The sequence below is a fragment of the Triplophysa dalaica genome, chromosome 18, assembly GCF_015846415.1.
Source record: "Triplophysa dalaica isolate WHDGS20190420 chromosome 18, ASM1584641v1, whole genome shotgun sequence".
Lineage (NCBI taxonomy): Eukaryota > Metazoa > Chordata > Actinopteri > Cypriniformes > Nemacheilidae > Triplophysa > Triplophysa dalaica.
The window spans coordinates 12072297-12092200 of NC_079559.1; the positions used below are offsets into that span (position 1 = coordinate 12072297).

General features: G+C 38.6%; 2 protein-coding genes across 4 annotated transcripts in view; one reads left to right on the forward strand and one right to left on the reverse strand.

The window, feature by feature from the left end:
* hmcn2 (hemicentin 2) overlaps window positions 1–2651 on the forward strand; it is a 71000-nt gene extending 68349 nt beyond the window's left edge. For all 3 annotated transcript variants that reach the window (XM_056772977.1, XM_056772979.1, XM_056772978.1), the window contains 4 exons: window positions 474–785; window positions 873–992; window positions 1147–1273; window positions 1364–2651. In XM_056772977.1, the coding sequence (XP_056628955.1) occupies window positions 474–785; window positions 873–992; window positions 1147–1273; window positions 1364–1742 (938 nt within the window). In that variant the 3' untranslated portion in view covers window positions 1743–2651. The remainder of the gene's footprint in view (window positions 1–473; window positions 786–872; window positions 993–1146; window positions 1274–1363) is intronic.
* Window positions 2652–4863: 2212 nt separating this feature from the next.
* On the reverse strand, window positions 4864–16299 carry LOC130407223 (glycosyltransferase family 92 protein F13G3.3-like). The gene is made up of 2 exons (XM_056729969.1): window positions 15795–16299; window positions 4864–9086 (listed from the first exon to the last, which is right to left on the reverse strand). The coding sequence occupies exon 2, from the start codon at window positions 9070–9072 to the stop codon at window positions 7771–7773; it is 1302 nt and encodes a 433-aa protein (XP_056585947.1). The 5' UTR covers window positions 9073–9086; window positions 15795–16299; the 3' UTR covers window positions 4864–7770.
* Window positions 16300–19904: the final 3605 nt, after the last annotated feature.

Consider the following 19904-nt stretch of genomic DNA (forward strand, 5'->3'; position numbering starts at 1 on the left):
TGAGATTCAATATCAGAGTTAAATGTCACTATACGGTTAAAGGTGCTTTTGAACAATTAGTCATAAATGAATTATAAAAAAAATACGTATATCACTGTAATAACAGTCAAGGCTTTGTATTGCTTTAATATAATGCTGTGTATTCTTTTTTCACTCTCCATTTAAGACACTCTCTGCGTCTGGCTTATTTTTGAGATTTTTTCAAGAAGATTTGTGCTTCAAATTTGAAGTTTAAGTGGCTAAAATCACTTGTTTACCTTTTAATTGGATTCAAATTTAAATGAAAACTTACTATCCATAAGGCATTGGGCTCTTAAAGTCAGAAGTGTTGCATAGATCGACCAATGATGATATGTAAAACTTTATGGCATAAAAGATTTATTCTAACATAAATTGATATCACATCTTATATATATCACACAACAGGAAACCAATGACAGTTAATTAATAATGACAATTTTTTGGAATTGCAGATAATGATGAATGTGCTCAGATGCCGAGTCCATGCGCTTTTCAATGCCGAAACGTTCCAGGCAGTTTTCGCTGCTTGTGTCCACCAGGCACTGTTCTTCTTGGTGATGGCCGTTCTTGTGCTGGGCTCGAGAGAGGGCATATCTTTGCCAACAATACCCGGATGCAAGCCAGGCTCCGCCCTCAGCTGGTCTCTACCCTAAAGCGACCTTACCTCACTCGACTCTTAGTGCATCCTGAACATCTCGGATCTTCACGCCATCCCAGGCATGAATGTCCAATTGGTTACACTAGCAAGGACGGTACTTGCATAGGTGTGTAATGCTGTATTGTTTTGGATGTAATACTATTATGTATTTTGGTAACAGAGAATAAAATATGAACTTTACTTTTTTACAAAGATATCGATGAGTGTGTATTCAGAAAGCCTTGCCAACATGAGTGCAGAAATACAATTGGGAGCTACCAGTGCATGTGCCCTCCAGGATACCAACTGTCATCCAACGGCCGGACATGCAAAGGTAAATGTTCTCCACTTGTTATTATATTGTTAGTGAATTGGTAAGAAATCTTAAACATCCATGATTATTGTGATACATACTGTGTCAGTATCAAAGCTAGATAAATGTTTCTTCATATGGAAAGCTTGACAATTGGAACCATTCTTTCTTGTAGACATCGATGAGTGTACTCAACAAGGTGTCCAGTGTGGAGCAAACCAGATGTGCTTTAACACACGGGGTGGTTACCAGTGTCTTGACACGCCCTGCCCGGACAGCTACCAGAGGGGGCGCAACCCAGGGTAAAATTTTAAATATGATTAACCAACCCTTAGACTTCTACTATTTTGTAACAAACATCCAAAATATCTGCTGTCTTTCCTGTGCCCCAGCACCTGCTACAGACCGTGCGCTTCCAGACGGAATTGTGCCATCGGGAGCTCTTTTCCTCTTCTCCAGTACAAGCTCCTGACTCTTCCACTTGGCATACCAACACAGCACAGTGTAGCCCGTTTATCAGCATTATCTGATTCAGGAGTTCTCCAGGACAACACGTCCTTCACCATCCTTGAGCAAACAGGAGATACTGGAGATATGCCATTCGGCATCAGGGATGAAGCAGGAAGAGGGATTATCGTCACTTTAAAGCTGTTGCACCGGCCCGGTCTAGTGCGACTTCGGGTACAAGCCACTACACTGTCAGATCAGGGGGACGTTACCTATCAGAGTATCTTTATCATTTACATTTCCATATCAAAATACCCATTCTGAGTATACATGACTGCGAAAATACAAACATCAGAACAGCATTGGATCTCTGTACTTTTGCTGAATGGGCCATAAGAGAAAGATGATTAAATGAACTAGTGTCCTTTAAACTTGAGTGATAGAGAACACACATCAACGTGTGTTTTCACAAACATTTCAAATCTAAAGTCCTACTTAAGTATACATTGTGAGATGTTCAAATCTTACAGTCCTGGGACTGTCACTCCTATTGTTTCAATGGACTATTATGAAGATAATAAATGCATCGCACCTTTTAATATTTCTCTTATTTAAACATATTTTAGTAGCTTTAAAGTCATTCTTGTGTGAGCTCTTGTCTTCCCACTGTTTTGCAGTTATCTGTGTGGGTAAAAACTATTTTACCAAAAACACATTTATTTTCTTCTTACAGTTTAAGTCTCAACATGAGTGAAAAATACAGTGGGAAGCTACTGGTGCCTATAATCGTTATACGGTGAAAAAGACCTGCAAAGTTGAATCCTTCATACGACAAACACATTTGCCTGTTGTTAGATTCAATATTATCGGATCAATAGCACATTCTTTAAAAGTAACAACATGCATTTGTATTTTAATGTTTTAATGGTGTATTCTTGTGCTTTACAGAGTACTCTTAAGTGTCAGAGTTTGTGTGTGTGCAAGAGAGTGTGCTTCAGGAAAGTTGCATACTATGTTGAGACATACACTGGTGCTAAAACATAAAACATGTCTTAAAATGTTAAAAAGCTTTCTGTCAGGCTAAGGTTCCATGTATGTGTATTTAAAATACCAGTATCAACATGATGTGAGTGTGTGTGCATGTGTATATGAACCACTGTATGAGTGTTTGTGATCTGACTGCTTTTGACTTTTTAAATATAACTGTAGATTAAACGTTTCTGTACAAAAATATATTTTGGTCTAGCAAAGCCGTTTTTGATTTGCACATTAAAGTTTCCTTATACAGTTTCAAACAGTAATATCAGTACAGTTTGAAAGCCATTGCAATGCTAAACCCTAACCCTATATGAAACCTAATCCCTGTTTCTAAGTAAACTGTCAGCAGTTCGTTCTCTCTTGTTTTTCACAAACGATGAATCCCCAAATGTCAACACTGCTTGGCGTTTAAAAGTAAAAGTACCAAACGCTGCCATAAATAATACTAAACGTTGTATGAAATCCTACCCAACAGTTTTGAGTACAAGCTACAAATCTCCTGTAACTCGCAGCATTCACGCGCTGACTTGCAACCAGATCTTCTTCGTTCTGTGTACAAATGTGACGAAATGACGCATGATGAAAGACACCAAATAAGGATCTCCGGGAAAGTAGACCCGACAGCGAAAAATTACAAATTGTATTACAAAATTTCCGTGGTGAACCCGCAAGGGTAGTGACACAGTTTTAAACACAGCTCTTTCATGTACCTGCACAATAATTGGTTTTAGCTAATTGTTACACAAAATAACTTACAGACTGCCACTTTAAAAATACAATTTAGAAATAATAATAATACATTTATTTTATATAGCGCCATTAAAAGTTTCCTTGTCAAAGCGCTGAACAAAGAATTAAAATAATACATCACACATTTATAAAGCAGCACAACAAAATACTGTTAAAAACAAAGCAAAAGATCCAGTCAAATAAAAGCAGTTCTAAAATAAAATGTTTTAAGACGAGTTTTGAAAGTGGCTAGAGAATAAGCCTCCCTGGTGTTGATCTGGAGAGAGTTTCAGATCTTAGCAGCGTAAGCAGAAAATGCATCACCCATGGAGCGGAGCCGTGTCTTGGGCACATTTAAAAGACCATACAGAGAAGACCGTAGATTTCGACGAGGTTTGTAAGGAATTAAAAAGACCAGGCAGGTATTGAGGGGCCAGGTCATGCAATGCCTTAAAAGTTAACAAAAGGATTTTAAAATCAATATGGTATTTGACAGGGAGCCAGTGTAAAGACTGGTGAAAAATGATCACTGGATTTAGCCCAAGACAGAATTCTAGCCGCAGAGTTTTGTACATATTGTAATTTGCTAATTGAGGTTTTACATACTCCAGCAAGAAGTGCATTATAACAATCAATACATGAGAAAACAAAACAATTTATCAACCTTTCAAAACTGAGAATGACAGCAGAGGACGTAAATGAGCAATATTTCTCAAGAGGAAAAAGGATGTCTCAACAGAGTTCTGAATAGAAGGCTCAAATGTTAGCGATGCATCAAAGATAACGAAGACTCCAAGATGTTTTAGTTTGCTTTGAAACTCCAGAGCAACACCAATAATAGACATGGTCATAGGGCCGGCATTGCGCAGTTGGGGAGAACTGATTTGCATTATTTCGGTTTTGGAGCTGTTTAAATACAAAAAATTGTCAGACATCCAGTTCTTGATAATAGTAACACAGTTAGAGAGATGCACAGTGTCCACATTTTGGCCTGATCTTGAATGAATATAAATCTGTGTGTCATCAGCTTAAAAATGAAAATTAAGATTTAGCGATCTTAGTTATTCACCAATAAATATACATGCTGAAAAGAAGGGGACCCAATTTTTTCCTGAAAAACTGAAGAAAATCATTACACAACTGATCAGATGCAGTCAAGGAGCTGAAGGCATCTGCATTGAGTAAACTGTTAATTGTGTGGAATAGCCTTCTGGGATTATTTTAACTATTTTCAATAATACATGAATAGAATGATGACCTTGCAAAATCAATAGCCACTCTGTAATGTGCCAGACGGTCTCTCCAAGCTTGATAAACACGCTTAAGCCAGTACATCGCCACTTTCACTCCAATTTCCGGCATGCAACCTTCTCTGAGCACAGATCATCATTATACCAAGGTGCCGACCGTACAAATGAGACATGACTTGTTTTTAGGGGAGAACAGACTTCTAAGTTGGATTTGAGAGCATTATTAAATGATACCTTTTTTCCTCAAGGGAAAAGGAGGACAAAACAATTTATCAACCTTTCAGAAACTGAGAAGGACAGCAGAGGACGTAAATGAGCAATATTTCTGAAGGGGAAAAAGGATGTCTTAACAGAGTTCTGAATAAAAGGCTCAAATGTTAGCGATGCATCAAAGATGACTCCAAGATTTTTTAGTTTGCTTTGAAACTCCAGAGCAGCATAAAAAAGTCCAAGCCCTCTGGTGACAGTTGATTAAAAAGCAAGCCATCATGAAGTTTGTGCCAGGTTTCCGTGAGAAGCAGCAAATCCAGTTTATTGTGCATGATAAAATCCACAAAAGCAAAGCACTGCAAGCAATATCTCCGGAAAAGGAAACAGGATGTGGGGGGCAGAGCAACGTCTAAAAATTCAACAGACGCTAAATAAATAAATGCTGATATTTACGAAATGAATAGTGGCATGTTCAGGGAGTTTTTTACTGGGGTGCCCAGCAATTTCACAGAATTTTTGACACAGAAAAAAATCATTAAACTAACAAACACACTTATCTAACCCTTTAAAAGTATTTAAGTGACCCAAATCAATTATGTATGGTGTTTACTTCAATGCCAATGACATTTTACCATATTACTGAAGTTGTCATAATTTACTCAGCTTGAAAAGCTTTTATACTATCTGATTTTCAATTTAAAATTTGAAGTTAATTTGACTCAAAAGCACAATGAAAACAACTTGCTGATCACAAAGTTTTTTAATGATGTTTTATTGTTAATATTGCCAAAATATCAGTGCTATTACTGTATTGGAAAGGTTTAAGTATAGGTCTTATACCAAAATGAATAAAAACATATATTTATTAGCGATTGACTAATGTGTGGAGCAATGTGCAAATGTTACCCTGGACAATAAAAGCAGTCTTATGGGTAAATTTTTTGAAATTGAGATTTTTAAATAATCTGAAAGCTGAATAATTTTGCTTTCTATTGATGTATAAATTGTAAAAGATAGGACAATATATGGCGAGGATACAGACGTTTATAACTTTGGAATCTGAGAGTGCAAAAAATCTAAACACAGAGAAAATCGCCTTTAAAGTTGTCCCTCAGAGGCACTGTAGCAGGCCATCCACTCACAAAAATAAAGTTTTGATATATTTAAGGTAGAAAATTTACAAAATATCTTCATGGAACATGATCTTTACTTAATATCCTAATGATTTTTTAAATAAAAGAAAAATCAATAATTTTGACCCATACAATGTATTTTTGGCTTTAACTAAAAATGTTCCCTTGCTACTTAAGACTGGTTTTGTGATCCAGGGTCACAAATGCACAAAAAAGCAATGTAAAAATGCAAAAAAGCCTTCCAAAAACGAATGCCTTTAAAATATGTGTCAATATTTTTATTTTTCGAAAATCTCATTTTATTTATTTGAAAATTCCATTTCATTGAATGTCTTACATATATTTATGGGTCGCTTTTTGTGCATTAATATAGAAAATGTTTGTGAAAATGTCTACAATTATTTGTGGAACATACTATATTTATTCGGAAATATTCAACAATTCTGCCCCCAGTCTGTGCAGCGCTGCATGAAGTTGAGCACACTTCTCATGTGGGTAACAAGCTTAAACAGTACACTCTTAAAATATAAAGGTGCTTCACGATGTCATAGTAGAACCTTTTTTGTCTTAACGGTTCCATTAAGAACCATTCTGTCTCACAAAAGGTTCTTTGTGGCGAAAAAAGGTTCTTCAGATTATAAAAAGGTAAAAAAGAGATGGTTCTTTAAAGAACCTGTGACAGAATGTTTTTTGTGGAAAGTTTCAAAGGCTAGAATAGAATATAAACAAACCTTTTGTAAATCAAACTTCACTTTCGGTAAAGTCTTAAAAATAAAAGTGCTTAAAAGTTTCTTCACAGCGAGGCCATGTGGGCATTCCGACATATAAGTTCGGAAATATAAGTATAAGTATAACTATGGAGATGGTGGTCTAGTGGGTTAAATCACTGAACTGGTAAATCAAAAGGTTGCTGGTTCGATCCCAGCAGCCACCACCAGTGTGTCCTTGAGCAAGACACTTTACTCCATGTTGCACAAGGGGGATTGTCCCTGTAATAAGTGCACTGTAAGTCGCTTTGGATAAAAGCGTCTGCCAAATGACTAAAAAAAAAAGTTCAGGAGCAAAGTATCGGAACGAGTAAAGAGGGCTGTTGTTTGTGAACTAAGTTTTCCCTCAAGCCATATCGCATTCCACATTCGCACATGCAAAACGAACCATATAGTGACATTAGCTAGTAAACATTAAAATCATATAAGCGTGCCCGTCGAGCAATAACAAACAACCAAACAACAGAGGTACAGCCAATCCGAGTTTGTTTACTTCATGGGCCTATTCCTATCCTGCTGGTTAAGACCATACCTCTGAGAAGGACCTACAGTAAAGGGTTCTCCCAAAAGGTTCTCCTGAACAAAAATTCTGGCTGGTTCCTACGGTCAGAACACAGCAAATCGTTGGTACTTCTGGCAAATTGTCCCAGAACTACGAAGCCGTTCCTGTAGTCTGAAAGCCCCTCTTGAAACAGTTTTGGTTCCACTATGACCCATTCAGTTAAGGGTTCTTTAAAGAACCGTCTCTTTCTTACCTTTTTATAATCTGAAGAACCTTTTTTGACCAAAAGAACCTTTTGTGAAACAGAAAGGTTGTTTGGATGTTTAAAGTTTTTTATGGAACAATTTATACAGAATGGTTCTTTTATGGCATTGTGAGTCACCTTTATTTTTAAGAGTGTAGACTGCTGCAAGGAATCAATAACAACAGAGTTCAAGAGGAAGTTTCAAACTGAATTTTAAAACTGTCTTTGCTAAACTGCAGTTTTATGGAGAAAGTACTCTTCAATGGTTTAAAATTATGAATTTGCACATGGTTTATCTTAAAGCATATTAAAAACACCATATCAAAATATAATCAACATTTCAAACTTGATTTTCACCAAAGTGGGAATTGAAGAGGTCCTATAGTATATGAAACTGTCAAACCAACATCCTATCATGAGAATCAGCATTTAACAAGATAAAACAATCAATACTCCTTTTACATTTCAATTCGATGATGTCAGCTGTAAGGTCTTAACAAACCAGAACGCTCCAATGCCTTGTCAACATTTGGCACCAAGTCTTGCTCAAAGTCCCAGACTTTTTTGTCCACAGCCAGCTGGTCTTTGGTCAGATGCCCCTGCAGTGGGACTCGAACGTGTACAATCCTACAGACATCAAATGGAACGTGGTATGTCTCTCCAAAGTTTTTCAAGGAGGAATGTACCGATGTTTGTTCCACCATCCTTGGATTAACAATCATCTTTGTGGGATTGAAAACATTCTTTCGGTCAGGTTCTCTATAAATGTGCTCCATGATATTGATCCCAGAAATATTACGCCATTCTGGTCGCTTGAAGCGCCCACTGTCCTCAAACTGTGTTTTGGGGAATATGTGGTTCTCAATGAGGAACACACCCACATTGGGATGCTCAGCTTGGAGGTTCTTCATAAGAGATGGTAAATTGGCAAATTTGTAAGGTACGATAATCTCATCGATGTCATTCAGGAGAACGTACTTGGATTGATACATGTGCCTGTAAATGCACTCATTGAGTGTTGTCAACTGTCCATAATAATGAATGTCACCCTTGTGTTCCTTAAAGTTCCAACCTGGGGACGGGTTAAGAAACTTGTCGATTGGCCATGGAACAATCTCCACTATTCCCTCTCTTTCATAATGCTTTAAGAGGTTTTCCAGGTCTGGTCCACAACTAGTGTTATAGATGACCACTCGTTGAACCCCCAGAAGCTTGTACATTTCTATAGTTTGTGCATATTGCAGAACATTGTTGTAGTCACCAAAAAGGTTGGAGATGCAAACTGTGAAGTTAAACTTGAAAGTCTCACTCACTACACGATTTTGCATTGGGAGATACTCGTGGGTTTCATTGTCCAGGGAAGCTTTAGTTGAGATGAGGACACGAGTTGCATCTTGCAAGTGTTTACCTTTACAAATCACATCTGAGACATGAAACGGGAAGCCAAAATGGTCACTATGTATCCAGACGTCGGTCTCAGCTGTTTTACAGTCATGTTCAAATGTGCAGAAAACACAGTAAAGTGGCTGAAGATTGTGTCTGTCGATTATACTGATGACTCGAATGGTCCCATCCAATCTGTGGTCAATAAATGCAGACACCATGAAGTGCTGTGAGTCTTTGATGGGTGTAATTGAATGTAAATCCTCCGAGATTTTCTGTTTTTTATAAAATGGCATACTTGTGTGATCAGGATGCTCGTTTCTGCATGCCCACATCAGAACAATATATGTAATGATAAGGCATATTCCTAAAAATCTCTTCCATTTGTTGAGTTCCATTTGCCTTCTTTTACCTGTTGAGAAATGAGGAGATACATGTAAGACAGTATTGCCAATTTTAGTGGAACGTCTTAAAAGACCCCATTGTTAACTACATTTTCATGCAGACTCTGAGATTTTAGGCAGAATTCTCTTATTATTATTCATTGTCACATGTCTCTTCAAATGTGCTTTATCTAATGGTTGTTTCACTATGGTGCTTCAGTGACACAAAATGACAATAAAAATACTGGAACTTGAACTTACATGGTCTATGGATGCCAGATTTGTAAAATAAAACCACCCCGTTTGCCTATCGAAATTAGCCAAAGCATGGTTAGGCAGGGCAAGACAAGTTCATTCCTGTAGCACATTTCACACACAAATGTAATTCAAAGTCGCTTAACATCAAAATGATTTACAAAGAGAAATCAGATAATACAGGAGATTTAAAATAAATTAGTTTGGAGTAGACCATTGCTGTATTTCTCGATTATGAATTTTTGCATACTCAGGTTTCATACATAATAATGGCCAGTGACCAGAACGCACAATGCATGGTCTACATGTCTATGAAGAGAACAATTCTGGATAAGCTTGAGGTTCCAGAGTAGCAGATTCCGGAAAAATACATAAACTTGCAATGCACTTCAGCAAATACAACTGACATTCAGAAAAATGCTTAGATGGATGTAAGTCCAGAGCGCTGCATTACACTTTTTATTTGAATCATGATTCCGGCCGTTCAGCTATCAAAACACAGAAAATATATTTCACATTTCAACAGGACAGAGAACGAAGCAAAACAGCAAGTATTTGAATTAGAAGGGTCTTAGGGATTGTGTGTCATCTTAAATCAGACTTCAGATCCATATGTAAATTATACAAATATAAAGGATGTAAATGAGAACATTCCCTACGTTCACCAGCACTGAAATGATCGGTTAACACTCTAAGATCAAATCTATGCGTTCACACTTTTTAAAAATGAGGCCCCATGAAGTCATATACTATAACAACACAACTGTATGAATTGTTTTTATAATGGATGAATACTCTTCTAAAAAACTTGAAAAACTGGATACTATCCAATGCCATGACAATGCTATTGATGCTAGATGGTATTCGACTGAAGAAAGGAAGTCACAAAGGGTGAACAAAATAAATGATGGATTATTATTCCTTAATGGTGTTCTCTTCTGATATTGTATTGGTTTATTTTGTCCTGCACTGCCACACACTAACTACAATTAGAGGTTATTAATAATAAATTGATCCTCTTTAGCTTTTATTTTAAAAAGCCATTCTCATTTCCTGGCCTTGACTCAATAAGCTTTGCACATTTGTTGTATTTTTTGGGCGAAGTTTTCTCAAATTCAGCACAAAGCTGAGTTTAAGTTTACACTCCAATAACGCAACATGCATAATTTTTTTTGGCTATATCTTCGATAACATATTAGAATAATATGAGTTAATTTGAAAAAATAGATGAATTAGATGAACAAAAAACTTTTTTAGACTGAACAAAAAACTTTTTTTATTGTGCATTCCAATAAATTTGAATGGGCTGGTTGCAAATCCTATTAGATTTCGGATCGGGGAGTGTGGGTAGGCTTATTTCTGGTCGTATTTGGAAGGCATATGTGAGTGATTGATTTTTTAGATAAAAATAAGAAACTGATATATCAGTGAGAAAAACCTCTTTACATTGCTCAGTATACCTACCTCATTAAGCCAAAACAACTCATATTACATATATATAACATAGATATAACAGCAAACAAGACTTTAATTCTCACAATGTGGAAAACAAATAGCACCTTTTCATGACTATTAATTTGGACATTCTACCAGAAATGTACATTTTCTGTGACAGGGCCTGCCACTTAAATACAAACACACAAAAACAAGCTTAGAATCATACAATTCAATGACAGAACTCACCCTTGATCAGTGACAGCTTCACCACCGTCAAATTATGGTATTTCCTGAAATGTGTTACCAAATGTGTATCGCACACATTGTATGTTGAGTTTTATGTTAACGTGACAGGACTGACCAAAAACATGGGGACAGTTTAGCATAACAAAACTATGAAACAGGGACAAGGATATGATTTGTATTTTCAAAACTGTTTTTAATAAAGAAAAAAATATCTGATAACCTAATTAATGACTTATTCCTTCACAGAACAACTCACAGGAATCAAACATCAGTCAGTTTTAGACAATCTTTGGATGAAATATTCACTGTAACAGTTCAAGGACAGAGAATGTTAGTTTCTGGTAGAATGTCCCTAATGTTCTTTCACAGTAAGTATGACACGATAAAGACGCAAATCACGGAAACCTATTACAAAGAGTAGGAACAGAATGTAAGTAATCACCTGTAAGTGATGCTGGTGCTGTCTGACAAAGAGTTTCATTCTTGCCCACACCGCAGAGTAGGCCTATTGCTTACATCTGACTTTCATCATATAGAACTTATAACGATGAGTCAAAACAAAGACGTAAAACTTCATTTACTTGCACAGACTGGTATAAAACATCATTAGGCTTTTTGCTGTGATATCAAGTTGTGTTTGCTTAACGGAGCAAACCCTCATACTTGCGGGACAAACTTCCCTATTTGTACATAGGGTTATACGACTTGAAATAAGCCTGCCCACACTCACTAATCGGAAATTTAATGTGGCGGGTTCGTGCAAGTAGTGGGCCTTGCAGCTCGGAGAATGGCAGGTGGGATGCTTTAACACCACAAACTGCAAGTGGGTGGAGCTTAGTCCGCAAATATCTAAATTTTCTCTAGTTGATTAAAGGGGTCATTTGACACATGTAACGCTTCTTACCATATGTGTAACATCAGGTTCCAAAGCAATTGTACTGACAGGTACACCACCTTACCTGGGTATGCATTTGGGCGGTCTTAGCCAACTCATACCAAGAACTGACATAGATTTACAGGAGGGAGGATAAACGAGGCGTTTCTGGAAGGTCTGGATGAGCGTTCGCTTTTAGATAGAATGGATCTTTTGTTCTGACACTTTAAAGTGTGTCTTATACATACATGGGCAACTTATAACACACCAAAAGACACACAAAAACACGTGTTTGCGCCATACGACCCCTTTAAGGATGGGAGGAGGTAGAGACAGTAATGAAAACAATATTCTGTATAACAATGCTGTACTGACTTTTTTTACTACAACTAGCTGCCCTTTCATCTGGGTTATGTTTAGGGTTTGGGGAGGGGTTAGTCTTGAATTCTTTTTTACAAAATACATATGTTGTGTGTGGATATTGATTGGTCCAGCAAGGAGCATCAAGACATTGTGTATGGGGGATTGTTAACGGCTTTGAAGAAGCGTAGTATGTGTTGATTCAGTGTGTGCTTTTGTGTGCATGTCTGAAGCGATGATGGGTCCTCAATAAAGTGACCATCTAGAATTATGGCCTTCCCGGTCTTCTTTTTGGTAGTATCCTACACTGTTAAACCTTGCCGTAAATTACAGGGTAAATAACTTTAAAATAGGCAGTGTTTAGCAGTAACATTGGGAAACAGTGTTTTACTGAAACATTAGATGCATTTCTGTAGAGCAAATAATATATTACAGTTAATTTCTATATAAACACATTACAGATAACAGCTGTGAAATACTGCCTTTTTTACTATACTGCACTGACTGCTTAATTCTTAACGCAAAGGTGTTGCCCCTTTAAGGGCAACCAGGTGTGTGTGATCTCTGAGTTTGTGTTCTTTTGCTTGTGCTGTGTTAATTATCTTACTGACTGGATTAAAACTTAAAATGGAATCCCCAACAATGAGTGAGTAAACATTTCAAATATTTAGAAGTTTTTTTTAATATATACTGCAAATGTAGGTTAAGTTAATAATTTCTTATTATGTGCTCCGTATCTTTTGGTTCAAAAAAGCTACCTGTTAGCTAGCTTTTAGCATCTCACAACTTTCAGTATCCCATAGTGTTGAACTTTTTTGTTATTAGCAGCTGACCCCACTGCTTGTTTCTTTATTTTTCCTGTTTATTTTTTATCGTGTAGTCACATTACCCACAATGTAAGGTGCAAACTGTGCGATTTGCCTTTCCGCCAACTAAGCCTTATTTATACAAATGTTGAAAAACACCAACACAGAGCGAATTTTGCCTGTGGCAGGCAGCAGTGCCCTTGTATGTTTAAGAAATTCTCCTCATTAAGGTCACATGCACAGAAACCACAGACAGTCACAAGCACAGGACACACATAGGCATTCACAGGCTGTTTCCACTGTCAGCTTCCAGTGTGTGAATTTGTGGCTAGTCATTTTTCAGAGCTGTGCATACACCTGCGGATTCATTTTAGAGATGGTAGAAAAGTCGGTTGCGCCGTTGAAGATTGCTTGAAATATTTCAGAGTGAGAACATCTTTCATCACTCATTTATCCCGAAAGCATAAGCAGTCATGTCCAAAGCAGCAGTTTTATCTCCTCAAACAGTGTGATATAGCAGCAACAGACAGACAAGTTAAAAATTCAGATCAGTCGCTTAATGTTGAGCACCAAGAGTCAGCCAGTGCCACACTAGAGCTCATTCAAAGGTAAGGCATAAATGAGATATTATATGCACAGTAATGATTTTAAATATATTCTATCATGTCTGTATTTGTTGTTGTTAGTGTTTCTCATGATTCTGTGTTTGATTTGTTACTAACTGATAAAAATCATTTGATTTTCAGATTCTTTGTGAGGATTAATCCTGAGGGGACAAAATGTGCTGCAAAAGCTGGAACTAGCCGCAAAACTGGCTCATCTGTTACAAGAAAGGTTCAAACCATGAATCCACATGTTCATACATTGTTGCAGCGGCTCACCGAATTTGAGTGGAAAACATGTATTTAAGTAAGTGCAAGCAATATTTATTAATACAATTATTGGTAATTCAATTTGTGCTGTGTTACTACCAGTTTGGAACAACATGCTAAACCAAATCTACAAATCATTGGTATTGTTTTTGTTTTGATTATTTATGTTTTTTTTAATAGTTTTTATTTCATTTAAAGATTTGCCTATTTTCTATGTATTTGTGTGTGTTTGTTTAAAATTGTAAGTGAATATTTTAGGTTTTTGGTTACATGTATTGTTGTGACCTCTAATTAATTTGCAAAGTTGTGTTGAAAAAATGTTTAATGAATTGATACGTGACAAAATTTCTGCTGTTTCTTTATATATTTGTTTTTTGTAAAAGAATATAGAATGTATTTAGTTAACATTTTGACTGATCTTTGGCATACATTTCTATATACACACCCATATCTACAATACAGTTATTATTGTCTATATTTTCCTTTTATTTTATTTATACTAATTTATACTTAGCTATACACTAGCAGTGGATTTTTTTATTTCAGAAAAATATTCAGTTTTGTTGAATTATGTGATTTGTTTAATTGTCGTATGTAATTATGAATTTTCTTGTGTTTTGTATGCATGTTTTGCTTAAGTAATAAATTACGTTTGTTGAAACCTCTTGAATTTCTTTGTCTTTTGAGAAGATAATACCATTAAATAAAATTGCATCATTTTTGATGGAGCAGAATGACTACAATATTAAATAAAACACAGTAAAAAACACAGAATGTATATGTAGTATTCTACTGTGATTGTGTTACATTACAGTAAATAACTATAAATCAAGATTAACAGCAAATAACTGCCAAGAGTAGTGACAGTAAAATACTGACAAAACTGTTGCCAGCTAGTCACCGTAACGTCTCAGTTACAGTAAAATGCTGGCAACACTGTTGCCAGCTACTTACTGTGGAATATACATTACAGTAAGTAGCTGGCAACAGTGTTGCCAGTATTTGACTGTAGAAATGCCTGGAAAGGTCTAACAGTGTAGATACTAAAGTGTTTGAGAACTTCATTCAGTTTCTGTAGTTCTGTTAGACTTCTTGTTAATAGCAGTATAACAGTGAATAAATCTAAAGCTTCTGCTATTATTTTGTTTCATTTAATTTGTCATTAAGATGTGAGCATTAAGGAGGGGGTGCCCTTCAGCATATGCCCCTCAAAAGTTCTGTGCACGGCCTTGTCTCAGGAATTATTTCGGAACATGCCGTTTATGCAAGGCGAACCTGTACAAGTAAGTGGCAAACCGCGCTGTAATGTCACTGACCAAAGCAGAGACGTGGCCACGGTGGGGTATTCGCTCAAGGGGTGGGTTCAAGCAGCTTACAATATTAAAATATATTTTATATTACAATAATAATATGTTCTTGCAAATGAACTCTACATATATTGAATTAAAGGTGAACAGGTCCATAACTTTTGGCCAGTAGTACTGTATGATGTTTTAATATTGGCATAACATAATAATTATTAGGTTTGCACTATAGGATACCAAATCTGCGGTATCGGATCATTGTTCTTTTGAAGGTTTTTTTTCTAACCTTAAGTGGGTTTTTAATATTTTATAAAATACAGAATTCAAAATTTAATAAGTTCAGCGAGTATATTTATCAACACCACCAACAACTATGAAAACGAATAACCGCTTTCACTTTCATTCTGGTAAACAGTTATATCATTTTCTTTATTAACGCGCTTATAAAGAAATATATAAGAATAACAACACAATCCGGCCATAGTTAGAACAATGCTGAGCTTTTAATATATTTACTTTTAATTTCAAGGGTTTGAAACGGATAATTAATAGGAGATAAAAATACACAAGAAAAGAAAATTACCTTAAATATTGATCTACGACGATCTGGACTTTTTCAGGAGAACAGATGATAGCCCTTATTATCCTTGCGTTCATTAATCCAACTATGAAAACCTTTTAATGATTCGTGAGCAGTTCGGGAGCAGCACGAAGAGATCATCCAACCGGCTGGTAAGCAGAGGTGGACGAAGTACATAATTTCCTTACTTGAGTCAAAGCCTACTTCTGGTAAATTTCCTTTATGCCTCTGAATCAACTTACTGAATACACTGATAGTCAAAAATCAGATTGAGACATTCAAAATTAAATTGCAGATATGTTTAAAGGAGATTTCACTAGGAAGAATTGCAATTCAAGATATCTCTTTTTAAATATATCTCTAATTGGAATTTTGCCTAGTACAAAGTCGATTATATCTTTAATTACAGTTTCTACTAGTAAAAACTCGTTTGTAGATATCTGAAAATATTTTCCAATGGAATTCAATGGATGAATATGACTAGTCAAAACAGTATTGTAGATATCTCAAATGTGTATTACGGCAAGCGGAAATAACAAAAGTCCATGAACTGAACTGAAATGAGACGGTCTAGCCTTGCAGAGAATTTCCCATTTGCATCACCTGCTGCTCATGTTGTGGTACAGCAGCAGAACACAGCAGATACGTTTCTGACTTTTTTAAACAAATAAGGAGGCAGAAGATTATATTTTATTTTAGAGAATATGAAATGTTTCAGCAGCCTACATTTAAACAGCCCAACAGTATAGGCTATTAAATGAACTAACCTTAAAACACAATAATGCACCAATTATGTTAATTAACAACAATTTAATAATGTAATATTAGAAAAATGTAGGTGTCAGAACAAAACATGTATTTTATCTAGAAGCGAATGCTCACCCAGACCTGCCTGAAACGCCTTGTGTAACCACACCCCACCACCTGGAGGGGCCGGCCTAGACTTCCGTCCAAGGCTTGTTAGATCTCCTCGACACTCGTGTCGAAGGCTTACAATGCCGCTGGACAGGCCGCTTCTGCCCTTCACGCTATGGCGATTCTCCAGGTCTATCAGGCCAAAGCCCTGGGGGACCTGGCGGGTGGGAAACCCGACCCAGATGTACTTCGTCCATAATTTCCTTACTTGAGTCAAAGCCTACTTCTGGTAAATTTCCTTTATGCCTCTGAATCAACTTACTGAATACACTGATAGTCAAAAATCAGATTGAGACATTCAAAATTAAATTGCAGATATGTTTAAAGGAGATTTCACTAGGAAGAATTGCAATTCAAGATATCTCTTTTTAAATATATCTCTAATTGGAATTTTGCCTAGTACAAAGTCGATTATATCTTTAATTACAGTTTCTACTAGTAAAAACTCGTTTGTAGATATCTGAAAATATTTTCCAATGGAATTCAATGGATGAATATGACTAGTCAAAACAGTATTGTAGATATCTCAAATGTGTATTACGGCAAGCGGAAATAACAAAAGTCCATGAACTGAACTGAAATGAGACGGTCTAGCCTTGCAGAGAATTTCCCATTTGCATCACCTGCTGCTCATGTTGTGGTACAGCAGCAGAACACAGCAGATACGTTTCTGACTTTTTTAAACAAATAAGGAGGCAGAAGATGATATTTTATTTTAGAGAATATGAAATGTTTCAGCAGCCTACATTTAAACAGCCCAACAGTATAGGCTATTAAATGAACTAACCTTAAAACACAATAATGCACCAATTATGTTAATTAACAACAATTTAATAATGTAATATTAGAAAAATGTAGGTGTCAGAACAAAACATGTATTTTATCTAGAAGCGAATGCTCACCCAGACCTGCCTGAAACGCCTTGTGTAACCACACCCCACCACCTGGAGGGGCCGGCCTAGACTTCCGTCCAAGGCTTGTTAGATCTCCTCGACACTCGTGTCGAAGGCTTACAATGCCGCTGGACAGGCCGCTTCTGCCCTTCACGCTATGGCGATTCTCCAGGTCTATCAGGCCAAAGCCCTGGGGGACCTGGCGGGTGGGAAACCCGACCCAGATCGCATGAGCGAGCTCCGCACTGCCACGGATCTGGCGCTCAGGGCGACCAAGATCACGGCACGTGCCTTGGGTCCGTCGATGTCCACCATGGTGGCCCAGGAGAGACATTTGTGGCTCAACCTTGCTCAAATGAGTGAAGTCCAGAAGGTACATCTTCTGGATGCACCCATTTCGCAAGCTGGGCTGTTTGGTGATACCATGGAGGACGTATCACAACAGTTATCCGCGGTACAGAAGCACACTGAGGCAATAAAGGAGATATTGCCTCGCCACGACGTGGCCACCCATAGGTCGACACGTTCTTGTGCAAAGCCTGCTTCCTGGCAGCCACGTCCGCCTGCGACAACTCCTCCGGTACCAGGACCCTCCCACAGGATGGCCCACCCGAGGCAGGTAAGTCAACAGAGCCGTCAACCTCCCCGGGGTCCTGCCCTGCGCGAAGTGACCGCCCTGTCCACCACCCCTCCTGGGCATGGTGAAGGAGATCGTCCCTCTGGTTCCTCTGTCACGGTTCCTGGACGCTTGGCTTCAGTGCACCAGCCCGTCCCTGTGGCTAGAGAGGACGATCCATCTCGGTTACGCGATCCAGTTCGCCAAGCGCCGGCCCAGGTTTCAGGGCATTCTATTCACATCGGTGCGAGGAGAGAACTGTTCCTGCGGTTCACTTTCGAAGGGAGGGCGTACCAGTACAAGATCCTGCCCTTCGGTCTGGCACTGTCTCCACGGGTTTTCACAAAACGACTGGCTTATTTTGATTTTGAAACACCCATGTCTGGTCTCTAGACAGGACGAGAAGATCCTGAGTTGGCTACTCCCCCTTTGCAGCAGAGACCATCACCCAGGTTAGGGCCCCATCTACTAGGCGGTTGCACGCCTCTAGACGGCGCATCTCCTCGTTCTGGTTTCTCTCTCAATGAGAAAGCCTCACTGAGGTGCTCGATCAGGATTGTGTTGTCCTTCTTACGAGACTGGAGACTAACATCTCCCTCCACACTGAATGTGTATGTAGTCGCTATCGCTACTCATCACGACTCAGTTGATGGAAAGTTTCCAGGGCAACACGACCTGGTCACCAGGTTCATTAGGGGAGCGAGAGGGCGGAATCCGACTCACCTCCACTCCATACCCTCTTGGGACCCTAACGTGGGTCCAAGAGCCCCTCTTAGGTTCCGATCTTCCTCACCTGACAAGTAAGACGGCCCTCCTGTTGGCGCTCGCTTCCTTCAAGAGGGTAGGGGATCTCCAAGCATTCTCTCTGTCCCCGGATTGCCTTAAATTCGGCCCTGGCAAACTCTCACGTTATCTTGAGACCCAGGCCCGGATACGTGCCCAAAAAGTTCCCACTTCTCCCTGGTGGACCAAGTGGTGGACTTGCAGGCGCTCCCCATCGAGGAGGAAGTCCCAACCCCATCCGTGTTGTGTCCTGGACCACACGCAGAGCTTCAGTAGCTCTGACCAGCTCCTTGTCTGTGTTGGAGAACAGCAGAAGGGGAAGGCTGTCTCCAAGCAGAGGCTGGTGAACTGGGTCGTGGATGCCGTTACGATGGCATTCCGATCTCAGAATCTCCCATGCCCACTGGCAGTGAGGGCTTACTCCACACGTGGTATAGCCACCTCCTGGGCACTGGCCAGAAGCGCCTCTCTAGCAGACATCTGTAGAGCTGTGGGTTGGGCTACGCCCAAACACCTTCGCAGGGGTTAACAAACTTCGCGTAAACCTCGTTGTCAGCCCACGTCCTGCGTGGCGACATGTAGGACTGGCATCCGGGGGGGGCGTATGTCTGCGGAAGTACCTTACCACCCTCCAAGAGGTTGGGTTAGTGTGCTATATACTTTTTTTCTTACCCAAACACATGGTTAAGAAACTGGTACCTCACCAACCTTCCTTCTCACCCAAACACTGGTTAAGAACAGGCAGCATTCCATCCATCAATAAACAAGCACCCCCTGGAGGTTGGCTGGGCAGAGCAGCCTTCCCCCTTAGGCCGGGACACCATATAACCTATCACAGATAGTTCTCACCGGACCTAGTGCTACCGGACGCTGTAACACCCCCTCCGTGGGCTGTTCCGTCTAATG

Coding starts and splice junctions, on each gene's coding strand:
- LOC130407223 (XM_056729969.1), bottom strand. CDS start 9,072: ATGGAACTCAACAAATGGAAGAGATTTTTAGGAATATGCCTTATCATT.